The sequence below is a fragment of the Jatropha curcas genome, chromosome 9 (assembly GCF_041381405.1).
Source record: "Jatropha curcas cultivar XTBG-Jc1 chromosome 9, XTBG_Jcur_1.0, whole genome shotgun sequence".
Taxonomy (NCBI): domain Eukaryota; kingdom Viridiplantae; phylum Streptophyta; class Magnoliopsida; order Malpighiales; family Euphorbiaceae; genus Jatropha; species Jatropha curcas.
In genome coordinates, this window is record NC_143159.1 from 22,390,828 (window position 1) to 22,410,166 (window position 19,339).

General features: G+C 30.4%; 1 protein-coding gene across 1 annotated transcript; it reads left to right on the plus strand.

Moving 5' to 3' along the window:
- Window positions 1-8,798: 8,798 nt before the first annotated feature.
- Window positions 8,799-14,274, plus strand: LOC105636998 (protein SMAX1-LIKE 6). Its single transcript, XM_020680445.3, has 3 exons — window positions 8,799-10,437; window positions 11,744-11,990; window positions 12,163-14,274. The coding sequence occupies exons 1-3, from the start codon at window positions 9,254-9,256 to the stop codon at window positions 14,074-14,076; spliced, it is 3,345 nt and encodes a 1,114-aa protein (XP_020536104.1). The 5' UTR covers window positions 8,799-9,253; the 3' UTR covers window positions 14,077-14,274.
- The last annotated feature ends 5,065 nt before the right edge of the window (window positions 14,275-19,339 follow it).

Consider the following 19,339-nt stretch of genomic DNA (forward strand, 5'->3'; position numbering starts at 1 on the left):
AAAGGAAAATTGAAAAGACTGTGATTTTGCTACTGAGAATGAAAATAGAATTTTTTGCAGAAAATTTTAGCTTTGAGTGGCAAAAATTGAAAGGAAAAAAAAAATTGAAGAGTTCAAGCCAAGAGATGAAGAACAGAAGAAATCTCTATATGCAAATAAAGAATTATAGGGGAAAAGAACAAAACACAACAACAAAGTAAGGGTTTACGCTCCAAGAGCATCTTCAAGAATCGAAATCTGCAAAATAAAAGTTGCGGAAGATATGAAGATGGCAAAGTTGAAAATGAAAAATATCTCCCTCCAAAAATTCACGAAGAAGAAGCCCAAAATAATTTTTCTTGTACTCAAGTCATTGCACAGAAAGGGAGAGAAGGATCACAAGCTGTTTTTTTTTACAAATAAAACTCTAGTTTAGGTAGAAGAGAAGAGGGAAAGTAGTTGTAAAATGGAAGGAAACTTTCCATGTATTAAGAGCCAAACTTGACAAGGTTTTTCCATGTTGGACTTCATAAGTTTAATTAACGCTCCTTTAGACGATTGTATCCACTCTCTGGTTTGCTAGCGTAGAGAGGTGCAGGATGAAAAAAATAGACCTGAGGTATATAATTGTTTCCTCGCAAAGTTGGAGGTACCGTAAAAATTTTTTTTTTTTAAAGTACATGGGCAACTTAATGTGTGTGGCTAATTTTTGTACAATATTTTTCTAACTATATTATATATTATTTTGCCCTTGATTTCAGATCCTAGCTCTGCCACTGCACTCAATTATCCATTGTTTAACTATTTTGCTTGAATTCACCTCTTGCTGTTGCCACCAACTGACAACTAAAAGAATAAAAAGAATTAAAAACAACTAATTTTGCACCTAAAACTTACAAACCACATAAAGATTTGCTTTAGTTAACAACACAATAAATGGATTTTCACAAATGGCCTCAAACTGTATCGTGCAACGATTGAGATGATTAATTGATAATTACTGTAACAACAAATCTAACAAAAGCGGAGAGCGAACGAAGAAGAAGGAAATAAAAAGAAAGGAACATTTGACAAAAGGTATTATTGTTTTTTCTTTTAAATTTAACAGCAGAAAATAAAAAAAAATTAATGGAAGGACGAAATAATTGTATAGAATCAATTTAAAATTAATAGGGTATTTAACTCTGAAGTTAATTTAAAATTAATAAAAAAATTATTATTGTTAAAGTTTAAGATCATTAAAAACTTAAAAGAAAAGGGGAAAAAAGAGAAGAAAAAAAATCTTATTTTCTATAACTAAACTGAAATCAAAATCACTTAAAATAATAAACCAAAACCCAAAAACCAGGTTCAGTTTTCGATTTTAACTTATGTGTCATATTTGCAAGTATTATAATATTATTTTGGTTTCTAGATAAAAAATTATTTATTTTGAGGAGGCTCAATAAAAAATTATTGTTTTATACATAAAAGTTTATTTTAAAAAATAATCAAGAAAAGAGTAATTGATATATCTTATAAAAAATATTACACAATTTAACTCTCATCAATATAAAAATTTTTCTACTTTCCAAAAGAAAAGAATATAAAAATATTTCTTGCTGACGCTATAAAAAAGAAATGTATATATACATTTAATTTCGCTAAATACATAAATTCACTTCTCAGCTATCACCAAAAAATTTTTGTAGCCCCCTCTATTTTCAAAGTGAGTTTATGGCTCTTTAAAATTATAAATTTGCTATAAATAGACATCTTTTAGTCTAGCTAGCAGAGCCAGTGAATTGCAAACTCTAAACCGTGCATAGGCTTTAAAAGAATATATAAAAAGTTATAGATATGAAAGGAAAACTTGAACCACCGGCCAATGACCCAAGAGTTGGCAAGATAGCGTCGACAACGCTTCCTGGTGGATAGGCAGCTTCTAGAAAAGCAGCAAGTCCCTCAACATCTGCCATCACTGCACTCATGGAGGCAACAGTTATGAAGACAACACAAGTAATCTTATCATTTATTTTTCATTTTTGGGTTAGGCAAATAACAACAAAGAGCTCTCCAAACAATTTATTGAAACTTTTTGTTGAATCTACTTTTCCTCTGAATATAAATTTTTTCAGTTACCGGAAAAAATCGATTTTTGGAGAAATATGAAAAGTGAAGAGACTTAGATATAATGGAGGAAGTATCGTCGGTAAAGAAGCAATCACATAGCCGGTGTTGAAAGGATATGTGCTGTTGATAAGCCGCAATGAATATGGCAAGTCCGCAAATTTAAAAATAAAAGTCAATTTTCTACTTTATTTACAATTTTAAGTGACCACGGTGTTACTTTAAAAATATAAAGGGCCTTTCTGATAATTAGATCGTTAAGTGTTTTTTTGAAAGTTTTAAAGTGAATTTATATATTTCGTCGTATAATTTCTGGATCCCGTAAAATCACACACCTACATATGCGAAGGGAAACCATCAATAAAGCACACGAATCCATAAAACGTGTTAATGCAACCTTTTTGGATGACTATGATGGAAGAATAGGTAGTGATGGTGGTCCATTTTATAAAGGGCATAGATAAAGTTGAAGTCTTTGTCAAATATTGATGGGTGGCGAGCTTCCTTATACCCTTTAAGGGGCGACATTCCTATCATCTTAATTTCTTTTATTGGGAATTTTCATAATCTAATAATTGAATAAATTTACTCAATTATTATAATATTTATTTTGAAATCATTAACAACGATTCCAATTCAAAATAGTTTCTATTCCGTTTGGTTTCTAAATTTTTAATTTTATCTTGAAAATTGGCCAGATGAAATAAGTTAAATAAAGAAAAAAGAAAACCCTGCTTCTTTATTTTCCTTTATTTTTTTGTTGTAAAACTCTAGCAAAAAAATTATATTGTGGATGGTAAATTTTTAATTCATATTTGAGAAATAAAAATCAAAAGCAACAATTAAACTAAACATGGCAAGTATAATTGTAATAGTTTGAAATTATATTTTCAAATTTTTTGATTTTAAAATTAAATGAAAATGCAATGTTGGCGAATTGTATGCTGAAAATTCCATATTCTAGCAAGAATTCTTTAAAAGAAGGTTTTTTATTTTTTATTTTTTTTTTGAGAACAGTTTAGCTGGATAAACCAGCCAGCTAAAATATAATATTGGGAGAGGATGACCCCGTTGCTTCATTTAAGGAGAAAAAAAAAAAGAAATATTATTATATGTATCCATTTTAGCTTTCAGAAGCAGATCCTTTATGTGCTTTTGTTGAGTAAGAAAAAGACCATTTTGCAATCCATATAACTTCAATTTCGAGAAATTAGGATAATTTTCTAAGATCATGAAATGCAAACCTCTAATAAAATCTGATTAAAAGTGTTCGACAAAATTAACTGTTTTGGTAATTGTTAACTGTTTCAGTAACGTTTAGGTATTAGCTGTTTTAGTAGTTTTTCATGAAACGTTAAAAAGTTAAACGTTACATAGATTAATTTTTTACAAAACACTACTCTCACATTTAAAAGTTAGTTCAAACGTTATGTTATCAAATAGTTAGCGTTTTGACTAAACGCTCCTTAAAAACTGTTGCCAAATATAGTCTAAGAATTGCAAAAAAATCATTGCTAGTATCGGCTAACACAAGATATCAACATATATCAAACAATTAAGAACATCTTGATAATTCTTAAATAAAGAAGTAAAGATATGAATTTGTTTTTGAGCCACAGAAATTGATTGAATTCACGAAGTACATCACCATAAATTAATTTTTTAAGTCTACAAAAATGATTCAGTTTGTTAGGATCCACAAATCTTAGAGGTTGTGTTAACACAAGATCATCAAGAATCATGAAACAAAGCATTACAGATATTTACTTGACCAACGAAGCAAAATTGCTAATGTTATAAAATATAGAAAATAAAGAGAATATATAGAATTCGTCCATCAATCCATAGGATTAAAAAACTATTTATAAAATACAAAATACAATCTAAAATACGTAATCTTACATTTGAATGGATATAATCACTCATTCCAAATGACATAACCTTATATCTCAAAGACATAATTTATGGAGAAGATAACTAAATGGATATCCACATAATTATAATATTCATAACACTCTCCCTTGGATATCCATTATAAAAAATATGCCACATTAAAACTTTACTAAGAAAAAATCCCATGGAAAAAAATCTTAGTGAAAAAAAAGAGTACATTATTTTTTTCTAAAATATGCGATAATATACTGCCTTATTAAAAACTTTTACTACAAAAAAAACCAATGAAAAAAAAATCTTGGTTAAAGGGAAAAATAGTATAATGCGAATTTACTCCCCCATAAAACATCACTATTTGTCTTTTTCTTTAGTGTATCATTCCTTCAGGGAATATAATATATTTTAGCATTATCTCCATACAATATTATGTACCTTCTTTTTGTGTAAACAGGCTGTACGGATTTTGAATATATCAAATTATCAATTTCAACCAGACATATTATTGGCTTGCATCATGAATTGTGATATCTTCCATAACTATATAAATAAATGTGAATCATATAAAGAATTTGCATTTTCATAGCCAATCAAAAGTGATATAAGCATAACATGAACTCATATTCATTAAAATATATATTCAACTTCATTCAGTTTTCATGTCCAAAAAGAACTGTATCTTGATAATAAGTTTAAAGATACCATCACATAAGTATAATGATCAGCAATATATATAATTAGCATGCTACTATGGTACTTCAGGATATAGTATTTTCATTATTGCACAACTATATAGTTATTTCATCTCAAATTCCTTTTTAAAAGAAATTACAATCTTTAGAAAGCTCTTTAGGAGTTTTAATAATGTTCATAAACCAAATAATAGTAAATTATATTTTATTCTCTTACGAACATATTCTAACAATAAATATAATAGACTAATTTACCTTTAAATAGAATAGCATATAAAACAAATATCAATACTTCATCAAATAAGAGTCAAAACATGATGAATCACATCATATATTTTCTTCCACCATAGATCACATGATATTTTCTCAGTCATATCTTTAAGGCGATTATACAACCTTTGCCCAGATTTCCTTAATCCATCTAGAAATTTTTATAATTTACTTGAATACATTTTTAGGGGTTTAATTTGCATGCTTCAAGCATGTTTTCCTTCAAGTACTATCATTATCAAATAGTCCATATAGAGCTCTATATAATTTCTCGAGAATATGAATTTTTGTGCTTTAAGCAACTTAAATCCTTCAATAATTTTCACATAGATATCTATAACAAATGAGCCATATAAAATAGACAATCATTTTTATGCTTATATGCCCCAAATAGACTTATGCTCTAGCACTTAATATTATGAAAAACAATGAGGATCTTGAATATATGTAAAAATCCAGTAGATATTATCAATTCCATCTATCCTTGACATGATATAACATATCGAGATCTCATTATTTTTTATTGAATTCATTGATTTCATGTACCTGAGTTTCTTCTGAAAATTTATCAGTCATGTCTAAGGTCTCTTCTGGAGTTTACTCCTGTAGAGTTTTTCTTTCTAGAATTTGTACAGATAACATATTTGCTCCTTCTCATTTTTAATGATTCTTATCCTTAGAACTTATATTCTAATAGAAGTCTAACAACTGATTTACAATAGTTTACAAAATAACTATTTTTGAACTTCTAATTCATACAGGAGAGGATCAAAATTTAATAATAATAATAATAATTATTTTCAGTAATTAGCATTTTCATCTGCTTATTCTCTCTGATGCATAACAATCAATAAATTTGGCTATAGAAACTTGTTGGCTTGATGCGAATAATTATTACTATATATAATAGCAATATCGCTATAAATAGGGAGCTTTGTTTTCATAACATTGTTTTGAGCATAAATTAACCATAAAAATTTATTAGATTTAAAGAAACTTTCTGTTCTTTAATAAATATCCATATAAGGATTTAGTTATTTTTTCGCATCAATATTGATTCGAGATAGCCTAACTGATTCTGCCAAACAATAAAAATATTTGAATCTATAAACTTCTAGTTTACATCTATATTCATTACAATTATTGTTTTTATATGATATTCCTTTCTGTAAATATCCTTAAAATAAATTTGTATAAGATTAAAGAGATAATAATATATAATGCATGAAAGTCATTTCTCTAAATAATATATAATGATGTTCCTCATTCTATCCTTCCTTTTGTTTTATTGGAAAATGATCTTTCTTCTTAATGAATTATTTTTTTTATCTTCTCAAAAAAAAAAAAAAAAAAAAAGTTGCTCTTCAATAGCTTTTAATAATTCTTTTAGTATCAAAGTGAGAATTTGCTTTCATATATTTTGATGTACAACAAGTACATAATCAATATGTCTTATTATCTTTTGCCACTTCTAGTATGTAGTAAGATTTATTTTGATTATTTGTGGTTATCACAATTACAAAGATCAGTAATTTACAGTCACATCCAATATTATATGTTATGACATTCACTTCAGGGAATAAAATAAATCTAATTGAGTGGGTTTTATTTCAGACATCTTCTATATCACTATTGTAAATATGTCATTGTTTTTCTTTTTGTTTATGCCAATATTATCATCCATCATTTCATTTACTTTAGGGAATCAAAATAAATTTTATTATGTAAAATACGAGCTTAATTTTTTATAATGCCGCTGCAGGAGCATATTCAAAGGTATAAAAATTTATCCACGATTTATGGATTAAATATTATCATAAATAGATCAATCAAATATCATCATTTGTACCATATATTTCTTTTAATGGAAAAATATCTAAATGGAAATACAATTCTATGCTAGCTCAATAATTTATTTATAATTTTTTCGGCTACACATTTCAAAATTAATATTTCCTCAAATTATTTCAAAATAAGTGGATCTTTAATTGTTAAACATCTAGTGGAAGAAAATTATTGTTTTAGATGCAATTTCAATTAATATCTTAATTTTCTTTCTTACTGTATCTTCAGGATACATAATATCTACATATAAAGACAAATAATTCATAATCAATATATTAAAAGTCACAAATCCAAATTCTATAAGATTTGATACGATAAAAAGTATTATAACAATGTAATCACTTTAGATAATGAGACCATAAGAATCGAAGAAATAATGTGGTGTTGTCAATCATGATCATATAGAGATTCCATCTCACAATTATATTTTATATTTTAAAGCCAAAATCAAAGAATCATAATGCCTTCCTCAATTTAAGAAAAAAAAATATGTATTTAATACATACACAGTGAATAAAATTAAAACTTGTATTTTTTATCACCACAAATTAGATTATAAATTAATCACAGTAATATAATTTTCAAAGCCATATAGAAAATTGCCTTTTGAGTGTAAACAAATCCAAACACACCAACCTTAACTTTGATTGTTACAAACCACAAGTTATTCTTTCTTTAAGTAATTTTGATCAACAGAGCAATATAATAAAAATCGAAATGGTAGAATGAAATCGTATTGATAACGTGTTATAAAATATAGGAAATAGAGAGAATACAGAGAAAGTAGAGAGAGAGAATTATTGTATTAGAATCTTTCATCGATTAATCCATAGAATTAATCAACTATTTATATGATACAAAAAACAATCTACAGTATATAACTTTACATTTCAAAGTACGTAACCGTTCATTCCAAATGACATAACTTTATATCCTAAAAGATATAACTTATGGAGAAGATAATTAAATGGATATCCACATAATTATAATATTCATAACAGCTGAAGAAAAAATTAAAGGGTTTATTATATATTAGGTGTATGAGTTATTAATGTTAGAATAGGTGTATGGATATTTATTTGAGTTAGACTATTAAATATAAGGTGAAATTGCACTGGGAGCTCCAATGGGGGGATGGGTGTTAGTGAACTCTGATGGATGCTCGAAGGGTAACACTAGTCCGACAAGATGTACAAGGGTGTTCCGGGATTCAAATGGTAACTGGCTTTTGGGATTTTAGTCGCTTCTTGATTGTTGTAGATCGTTGGAAGCAAAGGCTTGGATATGTATCAGGCTTTTAACCATTTCATGGTATCAGGGACGGAGGAAGTTAATAATTCAGTCAAATTCTCAAACTATTAACTTGATAACTGGCCAATCTGTTACTGCTTTTCGGATTACTAATCTCATAAGAGAGTAATTTTCCTTTTGCAGGGAATGGCAAGTGCAATTGGTAAAGATGCATCGAGAAGCTGAATCAGATTGTTTAGCTAGGCTAGATTTTATTTGAAGGCTGAACTTATTGGGGCAGTGTGGCCTCGTATTAAGGACATCCTATCCTCATATGTAGTAATAATAATAATAATAATAATAAAATTGCATAATCTACCTAGTGTGCAGGTACGATTAAGATATATTTTTTCTGTCTCAATTTGTTTGCATAGTCAGACAAAATATATATATTAAGAATTTAATGAATAAGTATTATTTTGTCCTTTTTTTACCATTAACTCATTAAAATATTAATAAAAGTCATTTATTTAATGAACAATCATAAATATTATAATAGAAAAAATAATTATTTAGATATATAAATTTAAAAACTTTACAAATATTTGAGAAAATATAAAAATAATAACAAATAAGTAAAATGGGAGGAAGGAAATATATGTTTAACCATATTGTAAAAGAAAAATAAAGTACAGGAATAAAATATTTAACGCTGTGCAGCAAGTTGCTCCACATTAATAGCTCTTTTCATATCTTTTTTATTTTCTCCTCTGAAAGGTCTAAAAAAATGCTGGACAGTGACTCTACTGCTAAGTTTGGTCCATTTGCTTTCAGTGGACACGGCATCTATCTCTCTCTTCCAACATTTTCTTTTTAATTAACAAATCCAAAGATCATAGAACTAGAAGAAAAGGTAAAAGCTTTAGCCTTTAACAATGAAGAAGAAGAAGGGAAAACAAAAGAATCTATGCTTGCAAACCAACTGTTTGTTCTAATGCCAAAGTGAAAAGGACCCACAACTGAAAAACAGACAAAACAAACAACAACACAATGCAATTCTCCTCTTTCACTTTCCTCCTCCTTCTCTATCCCTTATTAAATAATTCTAAAAGTTGTTGAAGTAAACACTCTTTACAATTTTTTATTAACTTTTAACATCCCAACCATTTCCTTACACATAGCCACAACCTTGCTTGCTTACTTATATATTTGTACAGAGTTCTATATGCTCGCCGGCGATGCCCACGCCGGTCAGCGTTGCAAGACAATGCTTAACAGACGAGGCGGCGCGTGCTCTTGATGATGCTGTTGCTGTGGCGCGTCGTCGTAGCCATGCTCAAACTACATCTCTCCATGCTGTCTCTGCTTTACTTGCTTTGCCTTCTTCTATTCTCCGTGATGCTTGTGCGCGCGCTAGAAATAGTCCGTGTTCTTCCCGCCTTCAGTTTCGCGCGCTTGAGCTCTGTGTTGGAGTTTCTCTTGATCGGTTGTCTTCGTCGAAAACCTTGGAGGAGCCTCCTATTTCGAATTCTCTCATGGCGGCGATTAAACGGTCTCAGGCGAATCAGCGGAGACATCCTGATAACTTTCACTTGCAGCAAATACACTGTAATCAACAACCGCCGTCGGTTTTGAAGGTTGAGCTTAAGTACTTCATTTTGTCCATTTTGGATGATCCGATTGTCAGTCGGGTACTCGGTGAGGCTGGGTTTAGGAGTTGTGATATTAAGTTGGCCATTATTCACCCGCCGGTGACGCCGCAAGCGGCGAAATTCTCGCGGACAAGGTATCCGCCGCTTTTCCTGTATAATTTGACAGGTTCGGATCCAGTTCAACCCGGTTTGAGCTTTCCCTTTAGTGGACGAGAAGATGTGGATGAGGATTGTAGGAGAGTCAGTGAGGCCTTAATGAAAAGAAATGGAAGAGGAAAAAACTTGTTGCTTCTTGGTGTCTGTGCTGGTGATGCTTTGAATAGATTTATCGAATGTGTAAATATGGATAAAGAAAAAATTTTGCCTAGTGAGATTTCAGGGCTAAGAGTGATTTCTATAGAAAAAGAGATTGTTGAGTTTGTCAGTGAAGGAGGGAAAGAAAGAGAAAAGATGGGGTTAAAGTTTGAGGAACTGCGAAATGAACTAGACCAATGTTCAGGTCCGGGTGTTTTGTTGAATGTTGGAGAATTAAAGGGTTTGGTTAATAAAAGTGATTCCATTGATGATGCTTTGAGTTATTTGGTTTCGAAGCTAACAGGTTTGGTAGAGGGTTTTAGAGATAAGTTGTGGTTGATGGGAGCTGCAGCTAAACATGAAACTTATTCCAAGTTGTTGGGGCAATTTCCAGCTATAGAAAAGGATTGGGATCTTCATATTCTACCAATCACTTCTTCTAAAAGTCCTTTTGATTGTTTTGGCTCCAAATCTAGGTGAGTAGTTTTCTCATTTTATCTTAGTTATACTGCTCTGTTGTTATTAATCAGGAAAAAAAACACAAACATGTTGAATTAGATTTTTCTTTTGGTTTATATATGTGTTTTAAGGATTTCCATTCAGGGCAAAGAAGTCTGAAGCTTCTTAAACATAAAATTTTTCTCTTATGTAACAAGAAGAATATAAAAAGGACAGGGGTATTTGGATTGGTGGAAAAGAATGGCCTATAATAGAATTCTTTTAGCTAATCCCTTATTTCTTCTACGAGTGACAGTTAGCTGTTGCTGTTGTATCTATAGTCTCTTTAAATCCTTTTCTGCTTGCTGTCTTCATTATATTCGTTATTTGTGTCGCGTAGTTAATGGATAATTTTGAGCTTTTCCTTTGATGATTTTCTTTCCTCTGTTTTTTTTCTTTTCTCCTCTACTTATTATTTTGTTCAGTACTTATGTCATGCAGTTGGATAGGTTTGAAGCTTTTACTTCCTGCTGATTTCCTTTCCATCTTTTTTCTGTACTTGTTATTTTGAGTAATTTGTTGCTTGTTGCCCTGCCTTTTTTCCCCCTTCCCCACTATTTGTACACAGTGTTGCATGGCTCAAATGCTGTTTTTTTTGGACATTTTGCTGGCTTGGGCTATGGTTTCCACTTTTCATTTTGCTTTTGTGTTCTATATTAGAAAGAGTTCAATATCAGGTTTTATCCTGAACGCAATCTAATTTGGACTAATAAAGAAAAGCCTCTCTAACTACAAGCCAATTTTCAATTGCCAATTGGCCACATAGGAAAATCTCAAATGCCGTCTAAATTTGGATTCATCAAGAGAAAGCCTATATTATATTTCAATTTGTAATCAATCAGATACTTCTTTGGAAATAAAGAAAAATAACATGTATTTTTAAGTTGTGACTACGATGGTTTGGCCATGATGCCAATTATTGAATGAAGTGAAGACTAATCTTGGTTATTTCTAAAGAAATCTCATGACCACATGTTTAGGTATAATTTTGGAATTTTTCTGGTTGTTTTTACTATTTTTCCTGAGATGTATTAATTTTTTAAATTTGGCCACATCTGAAACTTAATAATTCATGAAGGGAAGGTGTTATTGTTCAAAGTAGTTATTCTCTTGAATTCCTTTATATTTTATTTTGGCTATATAATATGTAGCATAGGGTAGTGTGTTAATTGCTTTGTTTATTCCAAATTCTGTTCTGAACCTGTCTATCCATGCATACAGTTTAGCTTCTAACTGTTTCTAACCATTGAATCTCACAGTTCCATGCTCATGACATACTTACAGCTTAATGGGGTCTTTTGTTCCATTTGGTGGGTTTTTCTCGACACCATCAGATTTCAGAAATCCATCCATCAACATAAATCAATCCATCACTCGATGTCACCTTTGCACTGCAAAGTACGAGCAAGAAGTTGCTGAAATGTTGAAGATGGGGTCGAAAATTTCAGTTGCAGATCAGCACTCAGAGAACTTACCTTCTTGGTTACAGATGGCTCATCTTGATACAGGCAAGGGATTTGATGCAGCTAAGGTGTGTCCCTCCTACATAGTTGGAAATCTTTGACTGAGCTTGTGCACATGTATAAGCATTTTCTTTTTGAAACTAATAATTTGCAGCATTGACACAAAGTTAAATACATTTTGGATATTTCATTAATTTGCTTGCAATATTTATGTAAGAATGTGCCTCATCTTCAGTGCAGACCAAAAATGATGGAACAACATTGAATGAGAAAATTTTGGGGCTGCAAAAGAAATGGAATGGCATCTGCCAACAGCTTCATCACGCTCAGCCGTTCTCCAATTTTGATATTTCTCAGAGCAGGCCCCAGGCATCAATGGCAGAGGGCTTTCCTTATGTTGCAGATAGGAAGGAGAGGAGCAGCAGCAGCAGCAGCTGCAGCAGAGATTCATCACTTAATGAGAATCAATATGCAAATCTAGGCCTTGGCATTCATATGGACTTGCAAAATTTCTTTCCATCAAAATATAACATACCATTACCCGTAGCTTCTGAAGCTGAGAATGTTAATTACCGACTTAAGCTACTCAAAGAAGCGTCAAAAAGTCAGCAGAAAGAAAAAGATGGCCCTTTGTTTACCCCCTTGACTCTGCCCTATATAAATCTACCCACTGATCACCCGTCATCTTTATCTGTCACTTCTGTGACCACGGATTTGGGGTTAGGAACACTCTATGCATCAAGTTCTCAAAAACCAAACAAGTCAAAATTAAGCGATTATAAAGAGCATTTTCAGCACCTTACAGGTTTTAATTCTTCTGGGTTTGGAGCTAGTGAGAGTACACATAAAATCAAACTATCTTCTTCATGTTCTAATCCTTCTGTTGGAGGCCATTTGGATTTAAGAGATTACAAATCAATCAGAGAAGCTCTTCTTAAAAGAGTTGGGTGGCAAGAAGAAGCCATAAGTGCTATTAGTCAAGCCATATGTCAATGTAAGGCAGGATATGGAAGAAATCATGGCTCAATTGCAAGAGGAGATATTTGGCTTTCTTTCCTTGGGCCTGACAAAGTTGGAAAGAGAAGAATTGCTTCAATACTTGCTGAAATAGTGTTTGGTAGCCATGAAAACTTAATACCCGTGGATTTGAGCTTCCATGATGGGGGTAGGCCATCAGAGACTGTATTTGGATGCCAAGAATTAAATGATTATGATGCCAAATTTAGGGGGAAGACAGTAGTTGATTATATTGCAATGGAGTTGAGCAAGAAACCTCATTCAGTAGTCCTCCTTGAAAATGTCGATAAGGCTGATTTTCTGGTCCAGACTAGTTTATCCAAGGCTGTAAGGACAGGTAAATTTCCAAATTCACTGGGGAGAGAAATCAGTATCAATAATATGATTTTTGTGACTACATCAACCATTGTGAAGGATAATGTAAATCTTTCGTCACTGAAGGAACATATTAAGTTATCTGAGGAAAGCATCATTGGAGCTAAGAGCTGGCAAATGCAAATATTAATTGAACATGTCACTGAGGGTGCCAGCAAAAGAAATGAAATGAGCGTGAAGGTTTCAAGAAAAGCGACCACCATTGCATCATTGGTTAACAAAAGAAAGCTGGACAGAATCACCAGCTCCACAGAGCAGGAATTTAATTATGAGGCTAGAAAACGGGCAAGTAAAGTGTGGGGTTCTTCTCTGGACTTGAATCTCCCTGTAGAGGGGATGGAAGAGAACACTGATTCTGGTATTTGTGACAGCGACTCTATCTCTGAAAACTCAGAAGCTTGGTTGGAAGATTTCTTTGATCAAATAGATGAAAAGGTATTATTCAAGCCATTTGATTTTGATGCTCTTGCTGAAAAAATAGTGAGCGAAATCAACATACAATTTCAGAAGGTATTTGGGTTGGAGATGTTGCTGGAGATTGATGATGAAGCAATGCTACAAATGCTCGCAGCTTCTTGGTCATCGGACGTGAACAGAGCGATGGAGGACTGGGTTGAAAGAGTCCTTGGCAGAGGGTTCGTTGAAGCCCGGCAGAAATACCATGTTACTGTTCCATATGTTGTAAAATTAGTTACTTGTAAAGGCGTTTCGGTGGAAGAGCGAGCTCCTGGAATATGCCTGCCTGCAAGAATTAATCTGTAAACTGATTCTATCTCTCGCTAATGTTTCTTGTAATGTAGCTTTTAGCATATAGGTTTAGTATCTAAAAATTGTCATTTTGGTTAATCAATGCCATAAATTTTGGGGTAATATATTTCTCTGTTGTATTGATTGTAAGTATTTTATGAAAGAAGTAAAATAAAAAAGAAAGGAGGGAAAACGACTAATTCTTTTCCGATTCATGCATGCTTTGCCATGAAAATGGCCAAATGTATAAATTTAATGTGTTTTACACAAAATCTTATGGTGTCTTAAATTTTACATAGACTTATTAATTTATGCTTTTAAATTTATGAATTTTGGTAACACTTTTTATCTCTATATATTCTTAATAGGTTTTTTTTTTTTTTTTATTTTTTTTTACTTTTATATGCAAAATATCAATATGATATGTAGTTACTACAACTTTTGCAATTATAATTTATCGATTATCTAAATTCTCTGTATAATTTTGCAAATTGAACTGCGTAATAGAAAAGTTTCGCAAGTTAAAGTGTTTAATAGATCCAATTTTATAAATTAAAGTGTTAATTTATCAGAGTAAAAATTGAAGATGTCATCATATTTTTTATATAGAGTATAAAGTGAATTTATGCATTTTGCGCCATGAAAATTAACGTTGCATTATGAAGGACCAAATGCATAAATTTACCCATATTTTACCAAAAAAATCTTGTGACACCAAATTTTACAGGAGACTTATTATGCCTTCTGAAGTTACAAATTTTGATAACATTATATCCTTCTCTATAGTAGCAATAACAATTTTTTGATGTTTTTAGTATTGATATGTAAAATATTCACTTAACATATACTTAGTATAATCTTTAGTCAAATGCGTAAATATACCCATATATTTTATAAAAAACCTTATGGCACTCCAGAGTTTGTGAATAACCTATTATGTCCCTAAAATTACAAATTTTGTTACAATTATATCTCTCTGTACGAGCAATAACATATTTTTGGTATTTTTGGCATTTATGTGCAAGATATTCATTTGATATATGGTTAGTAAAATATTTGGAATAATATTTTCACATTTTTTAACTATTCAATAAGTGTTTAATTAATTTAATGTTAGAAGTTTAAATATTCAATAGAATAATATTTGAAAGTTGAGGTATTTAATTAGTATAATTTTATAAATTAAAGTGTTCAATAAGTCAAAGTAAAAGTTGAAGGTGCCATAAAATTTTTTAATTAAAGTACTAGGGTAAACTTATGTATGGACCTATAGTTTTTGCAACAATAATTTTCAATTATTCAACTATCGAATAAGTGTTTAATCGATTTAATTTTATAAGTTTGAGTATTTTATAAAATCATTTTTGCAAGTTAAAGTATTTAGTAGATATAATTTTATAAGTTAAAGTGTTGAAAACGTCAAAATAAAAATTAAGGATACTATAAAATGTTTTATGCAAGGTATAAGGGTGAATTTACACATTATACCTATTGTGAAGAGCATCCATTAATCTAATGTAGGGTGGGGCAGGGTCTTCAACCGTCTGGTGTACTTCATGTTTAATGAAATTATTTCGGTAAATGTTAAAAGGTTAGGTTTTATTGTCCAAAAAAGAAGGGTTCGGTTTTACAAGTGACTGTGGGCATGGCCAGGCTTTATTAACATTCAATGCTGAAAGTGATGGACCAGGCCTACGCCTTCTGCTGGGCTCATTGATTTTTGTTTTTAATTTTCTTTTTCTCCGTTAAGAAATTATCTATATAAAAAATAAAAAATTATACGTTATATTATCCTAAAAATATTTTTAAAATTTTTTGATATTTAGAGTGCTATTAAAAAATTATTCAGTAGAATATCTTTAGGAAAATTATTATTTTATCTTTGAAGTTTGTAATAATTATTTAAATAGTTTCTACTGTTTATATAAATATGTATAATATCCTTGAAGTTTGCCTCCATCGAATAACTTGGTCCTTCTGTCTAAAATTATCAGTTTTTCCATTAAATTTTAATGAAAAAACAAACTACCCTCTATAAAAATTATTTATTTTCTTTTTCTTTCTTTTTATTTGTCTCCCACACCCACATGTTTATGGCAAATTCAAAATCTGTTTTTCTATAGCCAAACACCGCAAACGAAATCAAAGCAATGATTTTGTTTTTGCTAATAGTTTGAAGCTCTTTAGGAGTATAGGGAAGTCAATCCTAAGAAATTTTCGAAAAATGATATTTTGATCATTCAAAATATTAAAAAAATTATATTTGGCCTTCTAAAAGTTTAAAAAATTTCATTGAACTCTTTTAAAATAATTATTTTAACTCCACTTCTGAATCGTTTTACCACAGAGTTTTGGGCTGTTTAAATTTGTGGAATTCATTTGGAAATTTCTTTTTTTTTTAGTAAAATTTGGTTTAATTATATACAAATCTATAGAATTGAAATAGTAGAATTTTTTATATCAAACAATTTTTTTTTTTTTTTTTTTTTTTTTTTTTTTTTTTTTTTTTTTTTAAGATAGATAGGAGGGGAAGAAGCCCAAGAAGGAACAAAGAGAGAGCCTAACTACAACGTAGAACTCTAGGGTAAGCTACATGTGGGCAATCCCGTGATAATAAGTCAGAAATAATCTGAGGATGAAATAAAACATGACAGCCCTTCTCACCAATACTACCAGCATTAGCAAGCCTGTTCGCGACCTTATCATTCTCCCTACAACAATACTTGAAATGAACAACTCATTCACGATGCAACAACTTTTGAATTTGAGAAACTAAATTTTGAAACCTCAAATTCTTAGACAAGGGAGATGAAATCAGTTCCAAAGAATTTTGCGAATCTATTTCCACAAGAGCTTCGCAAAAGCCTTTACTCCATGCCAACCATAGACCATGAAACACAGCCCTCAATGAATTCTATAAAATTGGATTCGTAAATGAATTCTACAAAATTTTGTAAAATTCATTTATTTTAAACAGGAGAAGAAACTGCCATTTATTTTAAATAATGGCAGTTTTTTGCATAATTTAAATATTTAATTGTCATGTAAAAGAGGAAAATTTATTAAAAGAACGTCAAAGTAATTTACGATTTTCTAAGCATAATGTTTATTATTTAATTACTAAATTGCTATAAAAAAAAACCGCCAAACTAGGAACCCTGATTCTTTGGCTAGTTTAAAAGTTCATTGACTAATTTAATTATTGCTTCCCCTCATATCCTTAGAGGCAGACAATCTCGGTTTCTAACCAAGAATTAATTTATTTTTAAGTTTAAAGTAATTAATTTGAGTTGGAATAAATGAATCCAAATCAAACCAAACCGATTTATTTTGATTTGCATATAGACCGAAATTGAGCTAATTCAATTTTATTCGGTTTGGTTAACCGAATACGCATACCCTACATATGCCTGCACATGGACACTTCTCTCTCTCCCTTTCAGTTATACACATATATATGATGGGAAGGACTTAATTTACACCCGCTCATACATCAAACCAATGAAAAATAATTTTCTGCTCAAATGAGAGCATGTATGACCATTTTGTGAAAAAAATATGGATACAACAGTAATAATTTTTAAAACAATCTTTTTTAATTGACTTGGTGTATAGGTGATCAGATACATGAAGTGTAACCAAGTCTTATCCTTGTTGGAGCTCAAATTCCATATACTCAACACTACATCACCTTTAGCATCTTGTTTTCTATGATATTGCCACATCACCCTCTTGCAATCTCACTTTGACTTTAAATAATGGCCAATTGCATAAATTTACACAGATAAGATCTTGTAGCTCCTCAAACTTTACAAAAGAATTTTTTAAATTACTAATTTTAGTAACATTGTATTCTTCTTCATACCAGAAATAATTATTTTTTGTGTTTTTGGAATTTATATGCAAAGAATTCACTTTGATATATAGTTAGCATAACTTTTGAAATAATAATTTTCATATTTTTTATTTATCCAATAAACATTTAATTGTTCTAATCCTTGTGAGGATGGTCCTTCTTTGTGAGGGTTTGTTACTAAATAAAAATATGATATTTGACTTTATTTGGTTGGAGACTTTAGGTCTTAATTTGCAAACATAGATTATCGATCAATGGATCCTGATAGTGCAGCATATTCATCCATTGATGCTATTAATGGATAGTGGCGAAAACTCATATACGTTCGTCATATGTTGCAAATTCTTAGAAAAACAATCTAAGTATAGAAGATAGAGAGAAGTTATTATTTAGTCATCCAAATTAATTAAAGGAATAGTTGCTACCATGAAGATTTTGTTAAGATCAACTCCAAGCGGAAAGATCTACTATTATTTTTTTTAATTTTAGTTTCATTATTCAAAAGAATGTGAATTATTTTGTTCCGTTAAAAGATTAGCAAACTCTATTAGATGTGTAATACCCTCAATTTGGTAGTCTCAGATGTTCTGATTATTATGGTAATTATTGTTATTCGAAAGGATAGAATAATTGAAATTACCTTAAATTTTTAATGATAAACTATTAATTATAAGATATAATGTTTAATGGAAACCAATTATAAGATAAAATGAGCTTAAGCTTTGATGATGAGAAGTTAGAACGTGAAGCTTCTTAAGCTAGCACCTTGATTTAGCAATTTAATGGACTAATGTTAAATCACCTAAGACATACGATTAAGGTTTAATTGAGACTAAACTATAGTAATCAAAAAGATTTAAGTGCAATTGAGTGAAAGAGAAACAAAGGAAGGTATTAAAGTGCAAAAAGGCAACTAAAGGACATGGAAGGAATTACTATGACAGATTTTGATTGCCACCTATTTAAGATGAGACAAAGAGCACCTCTTGCTTATTTTTGCTATCCATGGTCGAAGCTCCATGAAAAGAGAGAGAGAAAATCCTTAAGGACAAGCTTAAAAATCTTTAGGAATTTTCAATTGATTCTTAAGAAAATGTTAGTTATTTTCTCGTCCTCTTTCTTTTCCATAGTTTTATTTTTGATTTTCATGAATTATGATATAAGGTGCTTGCTTAGCTGACTTGGTGGAGATGAATTGATTATAAGTATTTTTAAGGTGATTTAAAGTGATTAAGAATGGTTAAGCATGAGTGATGTCAAAATTGCATAATTGACCAAATTGATTAATTTTAAGCATTTGATTCTATTCTATGGATTAGGTATTCTTATATGTGAAAGGTCATTATTTTTAGTTAAGTGTTAGAAGATTTTTTATGCATAAATTAATGGTTGAGGTGAGTTAAGAATGCTTAAGGAAGTAAA

Coding starts and splice junctions, on each gene's coding strand:
- LOC105636998 (XM_020680445.3), top strand. CDS start 9,254: ATGCCCACGCCGGTCAGCGTTGCAAGACAATGCTTAACAGACGAGGCG. Junction 10,438..11,743: donor TGTTTTGGCTCCAAATCTAG/GTGAGTAGTTTT, acceptor ACATACTTACAG/CTTAATGGGGTCTTTTGTTC. Junction 11,991..12,162: donor AGGGATTTGATGCAGCTAAG/GTGTGTCCCTCC, acceptor TCTTCAGTGCAG/ACCAAAAATGATGGAACAAC.